This window comes from Acomys russatus, chromosome 26 (genome assembly GCF_903995435.1).
Source record: "Acomys russatus chromosome 26, mAcoRus1.1, whole genome shotgun sequence".
In the NCBI taxonomy this organism is placed as follows: Eukaryota; Metazoa; Chordata; class Mammalia; order Rodentia; family Muridae; genus Acomys; species Acomys russatus.
Genome location: NC_067162.1, coordinates 44,182,440 through 44,199,101, shown reverse-complemented (window position 1 = coordinate 44,199,101; position 16,662 = coordinate 44,182,440). Strand labels below are relative to the sequence as shown.

Here is a 16,662-nt window from a genome sequence, read left to right as displayed (position 1 = left end):
GAGGCCAGCCTGGTCTACAAAGCAAGTCCAAGACAGCCAAGGCTACACAGAGAAACCCTGTCTTGAAAAACCAAAACAACAACAACAAACAAACAAAACGCAAAAGCCCACAGGGCATTCTCTTCCCTTGAAATGACAACCAAGCCATCAAGCCGGGTTACAATAGAAAGAGCCCTCAGTCTGTCATCAGACTGCTTGCTTGTGCCCGTGTCCCAGCTGAGTGTTCCTGGGAGAGTCACTTAACCCTCTCTGAACCCTGGCTTCTGAATATGAAGGGCCTGGAAAGGTAGTTGACCCATGACATGCCTGAAAGTAGCATGCCTGGATAAACTCTCAAGCTTATAACCCACCTCGTTTCTTGCTCGTAGCTGCTGGACCCCTATGTCTTCCAGCTCTACTCCACTCCGTATCCCCTGCTTTCATCCACGGCCACATCTGTCTCCCCTTAGTTTATACCTGTGTGTGTGTGTGGGGGGGTCTGAATGAGGAAGGGGGGTGCTGAGGGCAGGGGCTGTCAGACTGGAGACCCATGCTGTCCTGGCTGTCTCCCTTAGCGGGACATTGACATCAACTTGAGCCTTTGCCCACTGACTCAGCAGTTTTCACAGGGGCTCGCAGGAGCGTGGGGCTTAAGTCAATTTAAGACATCTCCAAGAAGGCCACGACTCGGCTCTTTTGCTCAGCCAAGTTTCACCTAACGGTTTCGGGTCTCAGCATTCCACAGCCATTTTAAATTCCTGTCCTTGGGAACCAAAGGAGGGCTGGCTTCTGGCGGCTTCAATCCACTAGGGGGAGCTAGCTGCCCATTTCTTTGCTTTCTCCTCTCCTCGCTGTTCTCCTTTTCAAAACTTTCGTCTCTGTATCCCGGGCTGGCCTTGAACAGTGTAGACCTTGATGGCCGCAAACTTGCAACAATCTCCCTGTGTAGGCCCTTTGCAGTGCTGAGATTACAGGGGTGTGTCACCACACTCAGCTGGGCTGGTGTTACTAAAAACAAAACTACGTGCGTGCGATGCCTCTGGAGGCCAGTAGAGGGCGTCGGATCCTCTGGAACTGGAGTTACTAGGAGGCATGAGGTTCACCTGTGTCCAAGTGTTCTTAACTACTCCGCCACCTCCAACCCCTGGTGTCATTTTTTCGAGCTACAATTTCAAACAGCAAAGCTTCTGTTACTGTGGGCTTGGGAGGAGTTGCCATGCGCGGCTCGGACGGTGGACTTCTCAGGAAGCCTCTGCCCGTCAGTGGGGGCAACACTGCTGAGAATTCTGGAGCTTCCCTGCACCCAGCCTCAGTTGTGACTGTCACCAGCACCAGAAAAGGCCCGGTAGGGCTGACAGGACGCTATTCCACTCCTGGGGACAAGACCGGTTGGCATCTGCTTCTCTGTGTCTAATGCTCCACTGGCCAGTAAGATGGACTTCAGGAGGTAAGGCGGTCAGCTTTTTCCACCCTAGTCCTGGGGGGCTAGATCCAGCTCAGACTTCCTGTTCACAACTTCCCTGCTCCCAGCATCCCTACTTTTTCCCCAGATTCTCTGTTCCCAGCTCGCTTGCTGGGAGCCCTTCTCAATCAACGCTCCTGCAATCCCCTGCTAGGTTCCCAGCTCGTCAGCTGCTTCCCAGCCCCCCAACCCTCAGCCCCCTGCCAAACCCCAGGCACCGCCTTCCCAGAACCGGAGCTGCTGTCCCTAATCCTCGGGTGCTCCTCCCGATAGACTCAACTTTACTGTTTCCAGGCTCCGCCCACTCCTTGTAAACTACAACCCCATTGGTTAAACTCTTCTCGGGCTCCACCTCCAAGTAGCTCTTTCCTAGTTGGTGCTCATAACCGTCCATCAGCGCTGTTGCTAGGGAATGGGCTGGGGGACCCAGGCAACCAGCAGCCTTGGACGTACCGGAAGGAGTTCGGTCCCTGTGGGCCAAGGCTGGTGAGCCGGAGGGAGGGAACCCTGAGCAAGGCTAGGGACGGCTCAAAGAAGGAAGGCCTGTGGAGTGGCCTGGGCAAGCCCTCAAGGAGCCTTCCCAGGGTTAAGGCTAATGTCAGAGACTCAGAAAGCGCCTGGGAAGGGTGAAGCTGGGCTCTGAAGGAGTCTGTGGGCCTACCTTGTTTTCCAAGACAAATCCGGCGGGGTTCCTTGAGAGGCAAGCTCAAAACCAAGTTAGAGGGAGGAGAGGAAAGTACCCTAGCATGTACCTCTGCGGGTGGCTGGGCTGGAAGGAGGGCAACCAACCGCTGAGGCGAGGCGCAGGTGGGCTCCAGGACTCAGCCATGGGCTTGGTGTGGGTGTATAGAATGGTGGACATTGACCCCAGGAACCAGAGAGATGGTCATGATCCCTTGGAGGCTTTATGGAAACATCCCCCCGCCGCCCCCCCCCCGGCCCCCCAGCCAGCCACCGGAACTTGGGGCTGCAAAGAGCCGGCTTCCTCCGGGACAAATCCAAGCAACCCCTTTCTATTATTGTGGGCCCGTCTGTGTTTGCCTGTGGCTTCCAGGAAGTGGAATCAGGTGCTCTGGGACGGCTTCATTCAGTCCGATGCCCTACTGTTAAAGGGTTCACCCAAGTTTATGAAAGCCTGGCAAGCCAAACTCCATTTAAGACCATGGAGTGGTGATTTGTGTGATGAGATTCTACAGCTGGGGAGGAGGTTGAGCTCCTCTGGGAATGGATCATGTGGATGGGGAAAGGGTGGGCTGTGGCCTAGACTGGCTAGTGCACAGGTGGGCTTAGGAGACTTAAGGTCTGGTCAGGTAAAGGCTTGCCCCTGTTTGTACCCAGGTGGGCAAGTAGTCATGTGCCCATTGTTATGGGACAGGTGTTGGGCTAGGCCACCTGTGCCCAGAATGTGACTGTGGAGCTCAGGCCTTGTGTGTGTGGAGTATGGCCAGGGCTGTGACTGTGGGTGACCTTCACCGGCCCAGGCCCCTCCTGTTTAGTCCCTGCCCTGCGTTCTCATCAAGCCATGGCTGGATGCTTTGTGGTGGTCAGGGTCTGTGCCCTGTGAGGTGTTCAGCAGCAGCCCTGGCCTCTGCCCAGTGAACTTGAGCGGCACCCCCTCCCCCGCCTTTTCTGATAAGAAAAATGGTTCTGATACCCGCTTACTGCTACAAGTGACCTTAACAGTAGCTGAGATGCCTCTTCCCCTAAGAAGGGTGCATATGAGTTGCCAGGGGAAGGCTGCCCAGTGTACCAAGGAGTCCCCATGGAGGTCCTGTCCACTAGTCAGAACCTACCTCTGACATCATGGACACACATTCCGGCTTCCTCCTGGAAGCTGATAAATTTCTGGCCACTTCACAGAGCTTGCAGCCTGGAAGGACAGTGTGGGAGCCTGAGAACCGTTCTTGCTGTAGCTGTGAAAGGACACAGGCTGCCTGCCTTTCAGCTTGAGGGGCTGGGGTGGCACGGGGCACAGTCCTCCCTGAGCTGTGGGCTTCAGATCTGCCCTTTCCCTCCCTCCGCCTTCCCCACAGAGCAGACTCTTTTATGGTGTCTGGTCCTGTTCGGTGCTGCCCTGGGATTGTTGGAAAGCCTGGTGCTTAACGATTTCTTTCTTTCTTTTTAAAGATTGATTTATTTATTGTTATGTATATATGCTCTGCCTGCACATATACCTGCAGGCCAGAAGAGGGCATCAGATCACATTATAGATGGTTGTGAGCCACCATGTGGTTACTGGGAATTGAACTCAGGACCTCTGGAAGAGCAGTCAGTGCTTTTACCTGCTAAGCCATCTCTCCAGCCCCTTAACGATTACTTTCTCAGGAAATTGGGTCCCCACTGTGGCTTAGTACCAGCAGGCCATGGGTTCTGTAGGTGATATCACTGAGCCAGGGGAGGCCATGCATGGTGGGGTAAGCAGTGCTGACTGTGGGCCTCCTGTGGGGTGGGCTTCTTCCTTGGGGGCTTCTTCATAGGACCTAGTGGAGGATTAGTGCTGGGAAGCCCACATAATGAAAGGAGAGGGTGCCATCTACATTTTCTGCCACTGAGACCACAGACGTCTGACAGGAGCCATTTAGAAGAGAAATACTTTATTTTGGCTCACAGTTTTGGGGTGTCGTGTATCACAATGGAGAAGGCATGGAGGCAGGAATGAGGCAGCTGGCCACATGGCATCCACGGTCAGGGAGCTGAGAGAGATGACCCATGGGTGCTCAGCTTGCTTTCTCCCTTTTATTCAGCGAGGGCAGGGGGGAGCCTAGGGAATGGCGCTGCCCACAGATAGGGTGGGATTTCCTATGTCAATCAACCTAATCTCAGAAATATTTCAGGGACCCACCCAGAACTGTGTCTCCCAGGTGAGTCCAAGTTTATCAAGTTGACAGCCAAGATTAGCTATGACAGAGAGGCCTCAAGGGAACAGACCGAGCCCTCAGTACACATGTCCTGTCACCTCAGGCTAAGGCACAGGATGGTGGTCGTGGTGCAGAGTCCCTTTGTGTAGCCTTCAGACTGGAGCTGGGACAAAGCAGGACTTAAAGAGGAAGGGCTGACCCCTGGGTGGGGATTACCAGGGAGGTCCTCAGAGGAAGTGACCTCTCAGCAGAGTGAGGGAATCAGCTTGTGGCACTTGGCAGAGTCTTACTGGAGTCAGTGGACTCAGCACCTCCAAGCTTGGAGGGTTGGAAGGCTACAGTGAGCCGCACAAGCAATGTTTTCCTCCCTGTACTCCCAAGCCTGGCAGAGCTGTGGCCCTGGCACACTATTTCTTACCGGGCCTCCTCCTGAGCACAGGGCTCCAAGCCTTTCCCTAAACAGCTGTAACACTGCATCTGGCGACCACCCGTCTCTCCTCTCTGGAAGTCAGTGGCTGTTTAACAGCCCAGGGCCACTGATAACCTGAGTCCCAGACGGCTGAGCTGTTGCAGTCCCTGGGGTTCTGCTCGCTGTGATAGCACAGGCTATGTCCCTGGAGGGATAGGGTTCAGCTGTGCTGCTGTCTGCCTTCCAGGTGAGGCCAGCCCTGTGCTCCTGGTCCTGGAGCGTAGGCTGGAGATGCCGCTGAGAAACTTTAAAGTGGTTAGATTGAATGTTGGAGGGGGGAGTGTGCTGAGTGAGCCCCCCTCGCCTGCCTGCCTTTGTGATAAGTGCTCCAGACGAGCCCTCTGGAGGGATATGTCTTCTGGGGAAACTTGGTAGCATGGAAGCCTGTCAGGAGCAGGGCCTCAACCAACCCCCCCCCCCCGAAAGGACAGCAAAGAACAAAGGTTGGCAAGGATGTGGAGAGAGTGGGACCTTGTGCCGGGCTGGTGGGAATATAAATTGGAGTTCCTTAAAACATCAAAGTTCCACTGCCCTGTGTCAGAGGGTCAAAGCCCTGTGGGTGGAATATAGAGACCCCAAAAGAGGGGCACAAGTATAAGGGATTGTAGCGATGCTATCTGTAATAATCCCACAGTGGAAGCAGCCCAGATGCTTGCGAGTTAGTGATTGGTGAGCAGAGTGTGGTGGTATGTCCATACAACGGCATATTATTCAGCCATGAAAAGGAGTGAGGCATTGGTAAGTGCTAAAACACCACACTGTAACCCGGTCTGGCCCCAAGCTCACAGCCGCCACCACCACCCCAGCTTCAGTCTCCTGAACGTTAGGATTATGGGCTGGACCACCACCACAGGGCCAAGCAGTATGATTTAAGAAGGAATCCAGGCTGCTTCAAGGGATCAGATGGGGCCCCCATACTTACTTCATGTCAGCTGTTAATTTCTACCCCAGCATGAAAATTTCCATCAGCTGTATTTTGCCGTGAGTCGCTGTTCACTGGCCATGGGTTTTCAATATTTCTGTGACTCTCACATCGGGGTTTTTCTCTTTCCTGTCTGCAGAGAGCTCCAGAGAGCGGACAAGATGGGGAACGCTAAGAGCCTGTCGGACCAGAAGTCACACGCAAAGTTCTCGCCTGAGGAGCAGGCTGAGGTGGACAGGCTGTTTGATGCTCTGTCATCTCATAAAGGCGGCTTAGCAATGGGGACATTCTCTCTGGAGGCACTGAAGGCAAGAGCGACTGCGTGGAGGGGATTTAGGGTCTGCAGTTGTGCCAAGCACTAATAAGCCAATTTTTGGTGACGGGTCCCTGTTTTTTTTTTGGGGGTGGTGGTGGTGGTGGTGGTGTTGTCTCCATGACTATGTCATAGCTACCCTGCTCTGTCCTTTAGGGTGAAAAGTGGCCATGGGCCATACATGCATAACACCCCCACCCCATTTGTCTTAGTGTATTAGCCGATGCTGGCCTAGCCTGGAACTTGATGTATAGCCCAGGCTAGCCTTGAACTGGCTTTCTCCTCTTAGCCCTCCAAATACTGGGATCATAGGTGTGAAGGTATCTTACGTGTACTAGATCGAGGACTCGGGGCTGGGTGTGGCTCCTCCTGCCCATGGTCCACACACTCTGGAGGCTGACTGAGAAGGATTGCTGAAAATTCCACCCTGGGCTGCATAGTGAGGCTTTGTCTCAGAAAACAGGAGGAAGGGTCAAAGAGAAAAATAGGAGGAAGGAGCGAGGGAGGGAGGAAGAGAGGGAACTTGGATTGTGGCTGGACTGTTGGACATTTCTAACTTGACAAGACATGAGAGGGGGAACAATTGCCACCTCCCGGGTGGTCTAGAGCCACACTTGACATCTCAGCTGCCTGATGCCTTTACAATGTGGTCCTAACATCAGGGAGTGTCGCAGCACTTTTCGCTCAGTGCCTGAGACTCAGTTTAAGAAGCAAGAACTGGCCAGGCAGTGGTGGTGCACACCTTTAATCCCAGCAGGTGGATCACTGTGAGTTCGAGGCCAGCCTGGTCTATAAAGTGAGTCTAGGACAGCCCCCCCTCCACCCCCTCCCAAAAAAAGAATCTAGAACTGGCCATGTCCTCAGTGTGACTGCCCTGCTCCTTGGGGCTTGGACATGAGCAAACACCAGGTGATCTCTAGAGGCCGGGGATGGGTACAGTCTGCAAAGCCTTTGTAAAGCTTTACCTTCTAGAGTGGCGGTTCTCAATCTGTGGCTTGAGACCCCCTGGAGTCAGCCAGCTCTTTTACTGGGGTCGTCCAAGACCATCGGAAAACACAGACATTTACATTGATTTATAACAGTAGCAAAAAATATAGTTCTGAAGTAGGGGTGAAATAACTGTACAGTTGGGGGGTCACCACAACATGAGGAACAGTATTAAAGGGTCGCAGCATTAGGAAGGCTGAGAACCACTGTTCTAGAGCATGCAGAGGGCAGCTGGTGTGGCCTTGAGGTACCCACCACCACGTGCTGCAGGATATTTGATCACACTGTGAGCCCCAAGATTATGTTATTTACTGAAAAAAAACAAAAACAAAAACAAAAACAAACTGTTTCTAGTTGTGGTATGGCTCAGCCCTCACACACACCTTTAATCCCAACAATAAAGGTAAAGTCGTCAGTTTGTAGAAGGAAGAACCCATGTTGGAAAGTCTAATAGAGTGGCAGAAAAAGGGACGAATCAGAGAACGATTTGACAGAATAGGACATACCCAACTGTCAGGAGAACAGAGAGGAAAGGGAGGCTATTTAAGAGCAGTGTGGGGAGAGAGGGGAGGCAGTTTTACAGAGACAGGCTGAAGAAAAAACAGTAAACCACACGTGAAGAAAGAATGAGCCAGAGGATGAGAAGGAGCCAAGAGATTGTAACAGATTGCTGGAGTTAGTTTGAGACCAAGCAGAGCAATTCAGAGGCCGAGAGAGAAGCCAGATTGAATAAGTCAACTGGAAGAGGAGTTTGAACTAGAGCAGCTGAGTTGAACCAGCCAGCCCAGCGCTCAGTATGAACAAGAATGGGTGAGCTTCTTCAGCAGGAAGTCTCAGAGGCTGAAAACATTCTAGGCCTAGGTTAGATTGTATGGAGGCTAGAAGCTTCCAGGACTAGGCCTCGGTTAGCAGATGGAGGCAGGAAGCCTCCGAAATGACAATTACAACAGGCAGATAAAAGTTACACTTACAACCACATTCAGCCAACCAGAAGTTACGGGAGCCCCAGGTTCAGTATATGTGGGTGACGAAGATGCAGCTGGGCACAGTGTATTGTATGCACGCAGCTGGAGCAGACAGATGAGCGCCCCACAGGCATGTTGCACGTGGTCGTGAGCTCAGACGGGTGCTGCAGCTACAAGAATCTATGAACACTGGGCCCTAAGCAGTGTGAGTAGTAGCGGCAGGAAGGAGATGTCTGGCCTGTGGAGACAGGGCCGGTCTGGGGAGACTGAGGTGTGAGGTGCAGGCACCGACTAGAATGGCAGCCTCTGATGCCCACGACGAGTTGGAGTACTTCTTTTTTATTTTGGTATATTTATTTATTTATTTTTGGTTTTTCGGGACAGGGCTTCTCTGTGTCTCCTTGGCTGTCCTGGGTAGACCGGCTGGCCTCGAACTCACAGAGATCCACCTGCCTCTGCCTCCCGAGACTAAAGGCCTGTTTGTTTTGCTTTCTTCACTACTCCAGTTCAAACCCTGGACCTTCCACGTGGCAGTGAACCCCCCAGCCCTGAGCCCCACCCCAACCTGAGCCAGTACACTTTGGGACCCTCTGGTTGGGGAGATGGTACCGTGGGATCACAGGAAGGTCGCGCAGATGCAGCATCTATAGGACAGTGGTTGGCCTTGCCCTCAGCTTGTTTTCCAGTGAACCCTGCCTAACCCACTGTTTGTCCCCAACAGAGCCATGTCAAGGAGGCTCTTCCCCACGCGATGGTCACCAGACTATTTAACGGCATGTGGAAGGTCAAGGCCACCCACAAGGTCCCCGTGGGCCAGAGGCATGTTTCCCGGGAGCAGTTCACAGCGTTCCTGGCCCACCTGTTGAAAGGAAGCTTTGAGGAGAAGGGCCATGTGGTGATGCTAATGCTCTCAGCTGCGGAGGGGCCTGTGAAGGCCAGAGACGTCCAGAAGGTAGACACTTGGTGTCCAGGGGTCGGGGGACTTGGAACAGCTGCTTAGGTAATAACAGCATCATGGCATGGGCAGCCTCAGGGAGCTGAGCCCACATAACACTTTAGTTGGTTCAGAACTCTTGAATGAGGGTTTTGGCAAACTCTTACGTGGGCTAAGTGTGTTATCAGTGAAATGAAGGCCAGGCCTGGTGGTGCAGGCCTGACGTCCCAGCTACTCAAGAGGGTCAAAGGCCAGCCTAGGCACCTTGGTAAGACTCGGTGTCAAAATTTTACAAAAAGGGGAGGGGGACTTGATATGTATTCTCACTTGGTAGGATGCTGACATAACATCTACAAAGCCCATGATTCCATCCCCAGCAGCATTTAGAACTGGCCTAGTGGCCCACATCTGTAATACCAGCACTTGGCAGGTAGAGGCAGGAGGACCAGGAGTTCAAAGTCATCCTCCGCTCCATAGCAAATTTGGGGCTACATGAAGTGCTAAAAAAAAAGAAAAGAACGTATGAGTAGGCCTGGAGGGATGGCACAGCGGTTAGGAGCACTGGCTGCTTTTCCGGAGAGGACCCAGGTTCAATTCCCAGGGCCCACATGGCAGCTCAAAACTGTTTGTAGCTCTAGTTCCAGGGGATTGGGCACCTTCACTGACATGCATGCAGGCAAAACACCAATGCACATAAAATAAAAACAAATCTTTAAAACCAAAGAAGACTACACAAGGTGGCGTCCACACTGGGGCCCATGGTGATTGGTACTAAAGCGATAACTATCACCATCTTCACAGCGATGCACCGGGAGTGGCTTGGGGAGGGCTCGGCTCTAATGGTGAAGCATCTCCCAGTTCACAGAGGACCTGGTGGCCTCTTTTGTGCACGTGCTGACCCGCCAGCGTGAGCTTCGAGGCTGGACGTCGAGGAAACCCGCTGTGCCCCCGGCTAGCATGCAGGCAATGACTGCCCAGCTGCTGTCAGAAATGAAATTTCAAGGCAAGTGTGGGACTGTCCTCTGTGAGTCAGACCTGGGCGTGATGGCGTGCCACAGTTGCTGTGACCATAGCCTCCCAGTGAAGCTCTGTCATGGTGTATATCTGTCCTCCCTTGCTCTGGGTGATTGCTGTGGGTATATTTGTGTCCCTCAGCTGTGCAGAAGCCATTGTGACATCACACTTCCTCCTCTGGCTTCAGTGTCTGAAATCTTTTTTCCTTGGTCAGTCTTGTAGAATGGGTCTCAATATTCTTGGTGATGTTTTTATTTTTTTTACTATTTATTTATTTAAGTTTTTTGAGACAGGGTTTCTCTGTGTAGCCTTGGCTCTCTTGGAACTCACTCTGTAGATCAGGCTGGCCTTGAACTCACAGAGATCCTCCTGCCTCTGCCTCCCGAGTGCTGGGATTAAAGGCGTGTGCCACCGCCACCTGGCTGATGTTTTTGTTGTTTTTTAATTTTATTTATTTTATGTATATGAATGATCTATCTGCATGTACACCTACATGCCAGAAGAGGACATCAGATTTCATTAGAGATGGGTGTGAGCCACTATGTGGTTGCTGGGAATTGAACTCAGGACCTCTGGCAGAGCAGTCAGTGCTCTTAACCTCTGAGCCATCTCTCTAGCTCTCTTCCTAGTTTCTTAAGTAAAGTTTAGATGGTTAATCTGAGGTCTCCTTCCTTTAGTGCAGATGTTTGTAGCTGTAGTTTCCCCCTAAACTACCCTTTTATTGCATCCCAGAGGTCGCCGCATGCTGCTTTGGGTTTCATCCATCTTAGTGTTTTAAGTCTTTTATATACTTGGTTTTACTTAAGTGTGTATGTGTGTGCATGTGCGTGTGTGTACTTGCAGAGGCCAGAAGAGGCCGTCAGATCCTCTGGTGCTGGCAATCCAACCTTATCACTGGGTGTGGTGGTGCACACCTTTAGTCCCAGCAACTTGGGAGGCAGAGGCAAGTGGATCATTAAGTTCAGGGTCAGCCTGGTCTACAGATCATGTTGTAGGAAAGCCAGGGCTACACAGAGAAACCCTGGTCCCAAAATCAAACAAATGGAAAAAATCCAGCCTTACTGAGTTCATACCTGGGTTTGCACTCCCTGGGATTCACAGATGTAAACCATGCCTTAGTCTCTCTCTGTGAGTTTAACCATATGTGCTCCTCCTGTCTCCATGGCAACTTAGTAGGTTCTAGCATTACCTCCACTTTACACCTGGGGACCTCAACTTGAAGTCCCAAGGGTTCCCCACTGGTTACCCTGTCACCCCTATCTTTGGAGTTAGGTATTAGAGAGCCACACTGGGTATTTTTGGAAATATATGTGGTAAGTACAGAGTTGGTGAGACCCGCCCTTCCCAGGGCGGCAAGCAGGTGCCCCTGAGCCACACCCCATCCTGCCATCAAACATACACGTATCCAGCCTTCTGTTGACCTTGGTAGCCAAAGCCCTCAGCTGAAGCGGTCTCTGCAGATATTGGAGCTGAGGGGTTCCCAGGCTAGGCTTCCTTGCAAAGGCCTCCCATCATGGCGGCCTTCTGAAGTGCAGTGTGAGGGGAGGGGATAGCTGAGGGGTGTTGAGAGTCAAACTGTTAAATCAGTGCCAGCCCATGAAATGTCATATTTTCTAGCAGTCACATCAAAATAGTACAGCCAGGCATGGTGGCATACGCCTTTACTCCCAGCACTCGGGGAGGTAGAGGCAGGTGGCTTGCTGTGAGTTTGAGGCCAGCCTGGCCTACAAAGTGAGTTCCAGGACAGCCAGGGTGACACAGAGAAACCCTGTCTCAAAACAACAACAAACAAAATAATACAAAGGTGGCTCAGTTGGTAGTGTCGGGCATGCACGAAGCTTTGGCTTCAAGCCTGGGCGCTGCATAAATCAGTGTGACATACGTCTGTAATCTCTGCACGTGGGGGGTGGAGCCAGGAGGATGAGAGTTCAAGGCCATCCTCAGCTACATAGTGAGTTTGAGGCCAGCCTGGGCTACACGAGACCCTTTCTCTAACAAAACCAAAAGTATACAAAGAAACAGAGACATGAGTTAAACCTATGACATGCCTCAGCTCAGACAAGCCATCTAAAGACTTTTGGTCTTTAGATTGGTTTTTGAAGGCTTGGGCAGTGTCCATAAGGTGACACGAGGGGCTCAGTAATGCTAGTTTCCTCTTTCCTTAGATGGCCACAAGTTTCTGGGCTCTCAGTCCCTGGACCAAGTGTGCGACCAAGCCGTGATCCAGGACTGGGTGTTCCATGTCCCTCACGTGGGGGTGTTTCTGAGTGTGGTGGTCCACAGGGGCCTCCACCTCCTGAGCTCACCCCTTGACCTTTCCACGCTGGTCCCCAAGTGCCAGGTGGACCAAGGGAGGCCGTTTGAGAGCATTCTGGACGTGCTGTCTGTCATCTACCTCAACTCCCACCTGGCAGCAGAGCATCGGCAATCCTGGCGCCTGCTGTTCTCCACACAGCTCCACGGGCAGAGCTTCTCACAGCTGTGCAGCCATATCACGTACCAGGGGCCCTGCCTGGTTGTCCTCGAGGATAGAGATGGCTACATCTTTGGTGGCTTCGCCTCCTGCTCTTGGGAGGTGAAGCCTCAGTTCCAAGGTAAGGCTTCAAGGCGGCAGTGAGTCCTATGCCAAGCAGGGTTAACTGCCAACCTGGCACAGCATATGACCTCTGGGAAGGAGGTCTTAGGCGTTGTCCAGAGCAGGTTGTTAATTGATGTGGGAAGACCCCGCCCATTATTGGTGGCACCATTTTGTGGGCTGCTCATTTAGGCTCCTCAGATGAACCCCACTTCCTCCAGAACCTTTGCGCCCACCTCTGGCAATGCTGCAGGTCTTGAGACAGGCAGGCTTGACCCTGGTGCGGAGGGTGTTTTCCAGACTCCTGCTTGCTCTGTGTCGTGAACCTGGTGCTCCAGCAGAGGGCAGCTGTGCATGCCTGAGGAGTCTTCAGCTCAGAGTTGTGTCCCTGTGCTCAGAGTGGCCAAGTGGGCGAATAGCCCTTAGCTTAGGTGGGATTTTCTTTTTCTTGGTGCTGGGGCTCCTATGCCAGGCCTCACACATGCTTGCATGTTAGACCATGTTGTTGGTGTGCCCAACCCAGACTGTTTTCTCTCGGTGTTTCGGATCCTGAGGCAGCCAAGACTCTGAGTCTCTGGCCTGCAGCCTGCTGCTTATTCTGGTGTCCTTTCCCCTATGTGGTGGCAGCCAGCTGCCACACTCGCTTATGGTGTTTGCTGCAGAGAGAAGCGCCTTGCTGTGCAGTAGTGCTGCTGTGGCAGGTTCGGAAAGGCATGGCAGGGCTCTTAGGTCCTTGCTGGTGTCCTAGGGAGTGGTCTCCCCCATGTGGCCTCACCCCAGCCTGGGGCCCTGCCATTTTGCCTGGTGTCAGCTCCTGTGGCCAGCTCTGAAGATGGCCACGCTGTCTATTCACTGTCATTGGACCCTTGAGCCCTCAGCTTCTCCATCCGAGTCCTTGGACATCCGTAAGGCTTGTCTTGTGTGGGGCCTGGGGGCTGCCCTCTGAACGCCTCTCCATATGGCTCCTGAAGACGCACAAGCCCTTGCTGCTGTACCCCGAGAAGCAGCCGGTTGGTATTTGCAGTTCTTCTCATCTGGTTCTGAGGCAGTGACTATTTCCTTGGCTCTCTGCCACTTCCAGGGGACAACAAATGCTTCCTGTTCTCTGTCATCCCCAGCATGGCCACGTACATACCCACAGGTTACAATGACCACTTCATGTACTTGAATCAGGGACAGCAGACCATGCCCAACGGACTGGTAAGAAGGCAGGGAGGGGGTGGCCCACCAGCCAGGTGCGAGTGCTTTCAGGGTGTCTGTCCCTTCTGTGGTGTGTGCTGAGAGCCAGTACCAGGGCACATGTTCCTTAGTGATGGGTATGTCTTGGCTGAGTTTCCCCTGGTTTGTGTGTGCAAACAGTCTAGCCCTTTTCCTGAACCCCAAATGGTTGGTCTGTGTCCTAAGAGGGTGTTGGTGGCAGACCCATCACCAGTCACTGCCATCTGCCTCACCCCCACATGTGCTGAGCCTGCACAGTGAGCCTGTGTGCTGAGCTTAGTGGTGGTGGAAGATTTCTGAGCCGAGGGCTCTGGGCACCAGGTCAAGTTAGTGGTAACTCATGTGACAGAAAATGGCCTGTGTTTGTAGTAGCCATGTTCTTGCCTGTTGTTAGCCACAGGAATGAGAGTGCCGGGTGTGGTGGCGCAAGCCTTTAATCCCAGCACTGGGGAGGCAGAGGATCGCTGTGAGTTCAAGGCCAGCCTGGTCTACAAAGCGGGTCCAGGACAGCCAAGGCTGCACATAGAAACTCTATATCAAAAAAAAGAAGGAAAAAAAAAAAAAAAAAAAAAAAAGGAGAGGGGAGGGGAGAGAATAGGAGAAGACAGGATGGGGGAAAGGAGAAGAGAGAGGGGCCTGGCTGCCAGCCTCGGGAGTAGCCCCAACAACCCCAGCAACCATAGTCTTTGGCCTAGGGACCAAAAGCAGCCTCTAGACATAAACCCAGATCCCTGTACAATGGAAGCAGGTCATCATATCATGTGCTCCAGACCCACCAGGGACAAGGGGCTGTGACAGAGGTGACATGGGGACAAAGCTGTCAGGGAGGCAGGGTGGCAGCTGGCTTGAGCCTGGCAGTGGGGCTACATGGTAGGAAGACACACATTCAAGTTGCCACTCCTAGCCTGCCACCTTTTCTGAGAGAGTCTGTGGACAGAGGTCGGGGTCAGTTCCCTGTGGAGACAGGGCACAGGTGGGTTTCCAGGGGTCTGCAGAGTGTCCCATCAGCTGTCCGTGGAGGCCTCAGCCAAGCTGCGGAGTGTAGTCTGCTGATATCTAAGACCATTTAGCACCTTAGGACGTGATTATAATCATAGCCCAGGAAAAGAAACCTGTTGGCCACATCCTAGCTTTCCCCATGTCTCAGGCTGGTTGCCTCACACTCACCAGGCATGCACACACGCATGTACGCACGCACGTATGCATGCACACGCCTTTCTGAGTCAAAGTTTTAGACAGGCTAGCCTGGAACTCTCTGTAGCTCAGGCTAGTCAGGAACTCAGGAGCCTCCTGGCTCCCTGGAGTGATCAAGCCTGTTGTTTCTGAAGCTCTGCCCTCCCCTCCCCACAGTGGCGGCTGACACTGTCATCTGTCCCCATCTGCTCTACAGGGCATGGGCGGGCAGCACGGTTACTTTGGGCTTTGGGTGGATGCCGACTTCGGGAAAGGACATAGCAAGGCAAAGCCCACATGCACCACCTATAACAGCCCACAGCTGTCTGCCCAGGAGGAATTCCAGTTTGATAAGATGGAGGTGTGGGGACTTGGCGACTTCTCAGACACTCGTGTGGTGAGTTCTTTGTAGCAGTAACCTCTTGCGGAGCTATGGCCTTTCTGCTTTTTCTTATTTTCCACTGCCTGCTTCTCAGTCTGGGGATCAGTTCGTCCTCACCAGCTATGGGTCATGCCAGGAGTGTGTGTTTGCCTTGGAAGTGGGGCCCTACCTAAGATGCACACCTGGCCCACCTTTGCCCACCCTACCTTTCTGCAAGAACAATGGGCTTCTGTGTGACACTGGCAGTTGCATGCCAGCCGGGGAGGCTTCTGGGTACCCATGCCACTTAGCCTCTTTATGGCTTCAGTCTGGTAAGCCAACCACTGGGAGGAAGTCACTCTGTGGTCTAGGTTGGTGGGAGCTGTTACCTCCCCGTGCGCATCTTGAACACACCCACTCCCTTTCTTCCCACGGTCAAGAACAAGAAGAGCATCCTTGACTCAAACCCTGAAGCCCACATCTTGTTGGAGATCAGTGGACGGACTCGTCACAGTGAAGGACTTCGAGAAGTCCCGGAGGATGCTGACGAGGATTGAAGCACCTGGACCGTGGGCTTCCTGGAGCAAGGGCGGGGACTCCTCAGGGATGCAATGCACACAGCACCCAGATTACTCACTGCTGGGTAAGGAGAGCTCTTCAGACCCTCCGCCCTCACTCTGGCTTAGCTTCAACACAGAGCCACACGGTCACACCCAGGCCATCGTGGACATACTTAATCAGAACACAGCCCTGCCATATCCCTTGGAAGCTATCACTGATGGACGTCGCCTCCCAAGGGTCCTGAGTGTAGGTTAGAATCTTTGTCAATGGCATCTGAAGATAAAGAGGTTGTTGGGGCCCTGTATTCCTGCCTTGTGAGGAGGCTCCATGCTTGGCCTTTGCTCTGGGGTCCCTGTGAGTGCTCCCATGGCCCATCCGGAGTGGAAAGATAGAGGTGCTAAGAAGAACAACTGGGTACTTGTGAGCACACTCGCCCCACCCAGCGTGGAATTTCTGGGTTTGTAGCTGAAGATCTGAAGGGAGCATCTCTGGGGCAGGTCTCTTCAGAACAGGCTTCAGATGCGGATTCCCACCTAGCTTTCTGCACACTCATACATGAGTCCGATGACCAAATGGGGAAACTTGACCTATTTACTCAAGAGACTAAGTTGTTACTGTGCTGCTAACTGAAATATGGGGCCATTTGCAGAGACCTGAAGTCTGGGTGCTTGCCCAAAGGATACATAAGGTCATCCCAGAAGTCAGTGGGTGATACCCAGTCTTGGCCGCGAGTGTCAGCCTCCAGGTGCCTTCTCTGAGGTCATATAGCTCAGGCCTTCTCAGAAGGATGATGGGTAATGGGACAGTATAGAGTTACTGAAGATAGACCTGAGTGATCCTGAAAGATTGATGAAGACTCAGGTGGCCAGGC

General features: G+C 52.9%; 1 protein-coding gene across 1 annotated transcript; it reads left to right on the top strand.

Moving 5' to 3' along the window:
* Positions 1-1,119: 1,119 nt before the first annotated feature.
* Meak7 (MTOR associated protein, eak-7 homolog) lies at positions 1,120-16,033 on the top strand. Its single transcript, XM_051168915.1, has 8 exons — positions 1,120-1,426; positions 5,830-5,998; positions 8,677-8,907; positions 9,748-9,892; positions 12,069-12,497; positions 13,560-13,678; positions 15,087-15,263; positions 15,671-16,033. The coding sequence occupies exons 1-8, from the start codon at positions 1,413-1,415 to the stop codon at positions 15,785-15,787; spliced, it is 1,401 nt and encodes a 466-aa protein (XP_051024872.1). The 5' UTR covers positions 1,120-1,412; the 3' UTR covers positions 15,788-16,033.
* Positions 16,034-16,662: the final 629 nt, after the last annotated feature.

Bases quoted from the DNA above. Each gene is read 5' to 3' on its own strand.
- Meak7 (XM_051168915.1), top strand. The intron at 12,498-13,559 runs GTAAGGCTTCAA...TGCCACTTCCAG, and splicing joins GGTGAAGCCTCAGTTCCAAG to GGGACAACAAATGCTTCCTG. The intron at 15,264-15,670 runs GTGGTGAGTTCT...CCCACGGTCAAG, and splicing joins GCGACTTCTCAGACACTCGT to AACAAGAAGAGCATCCTTGA.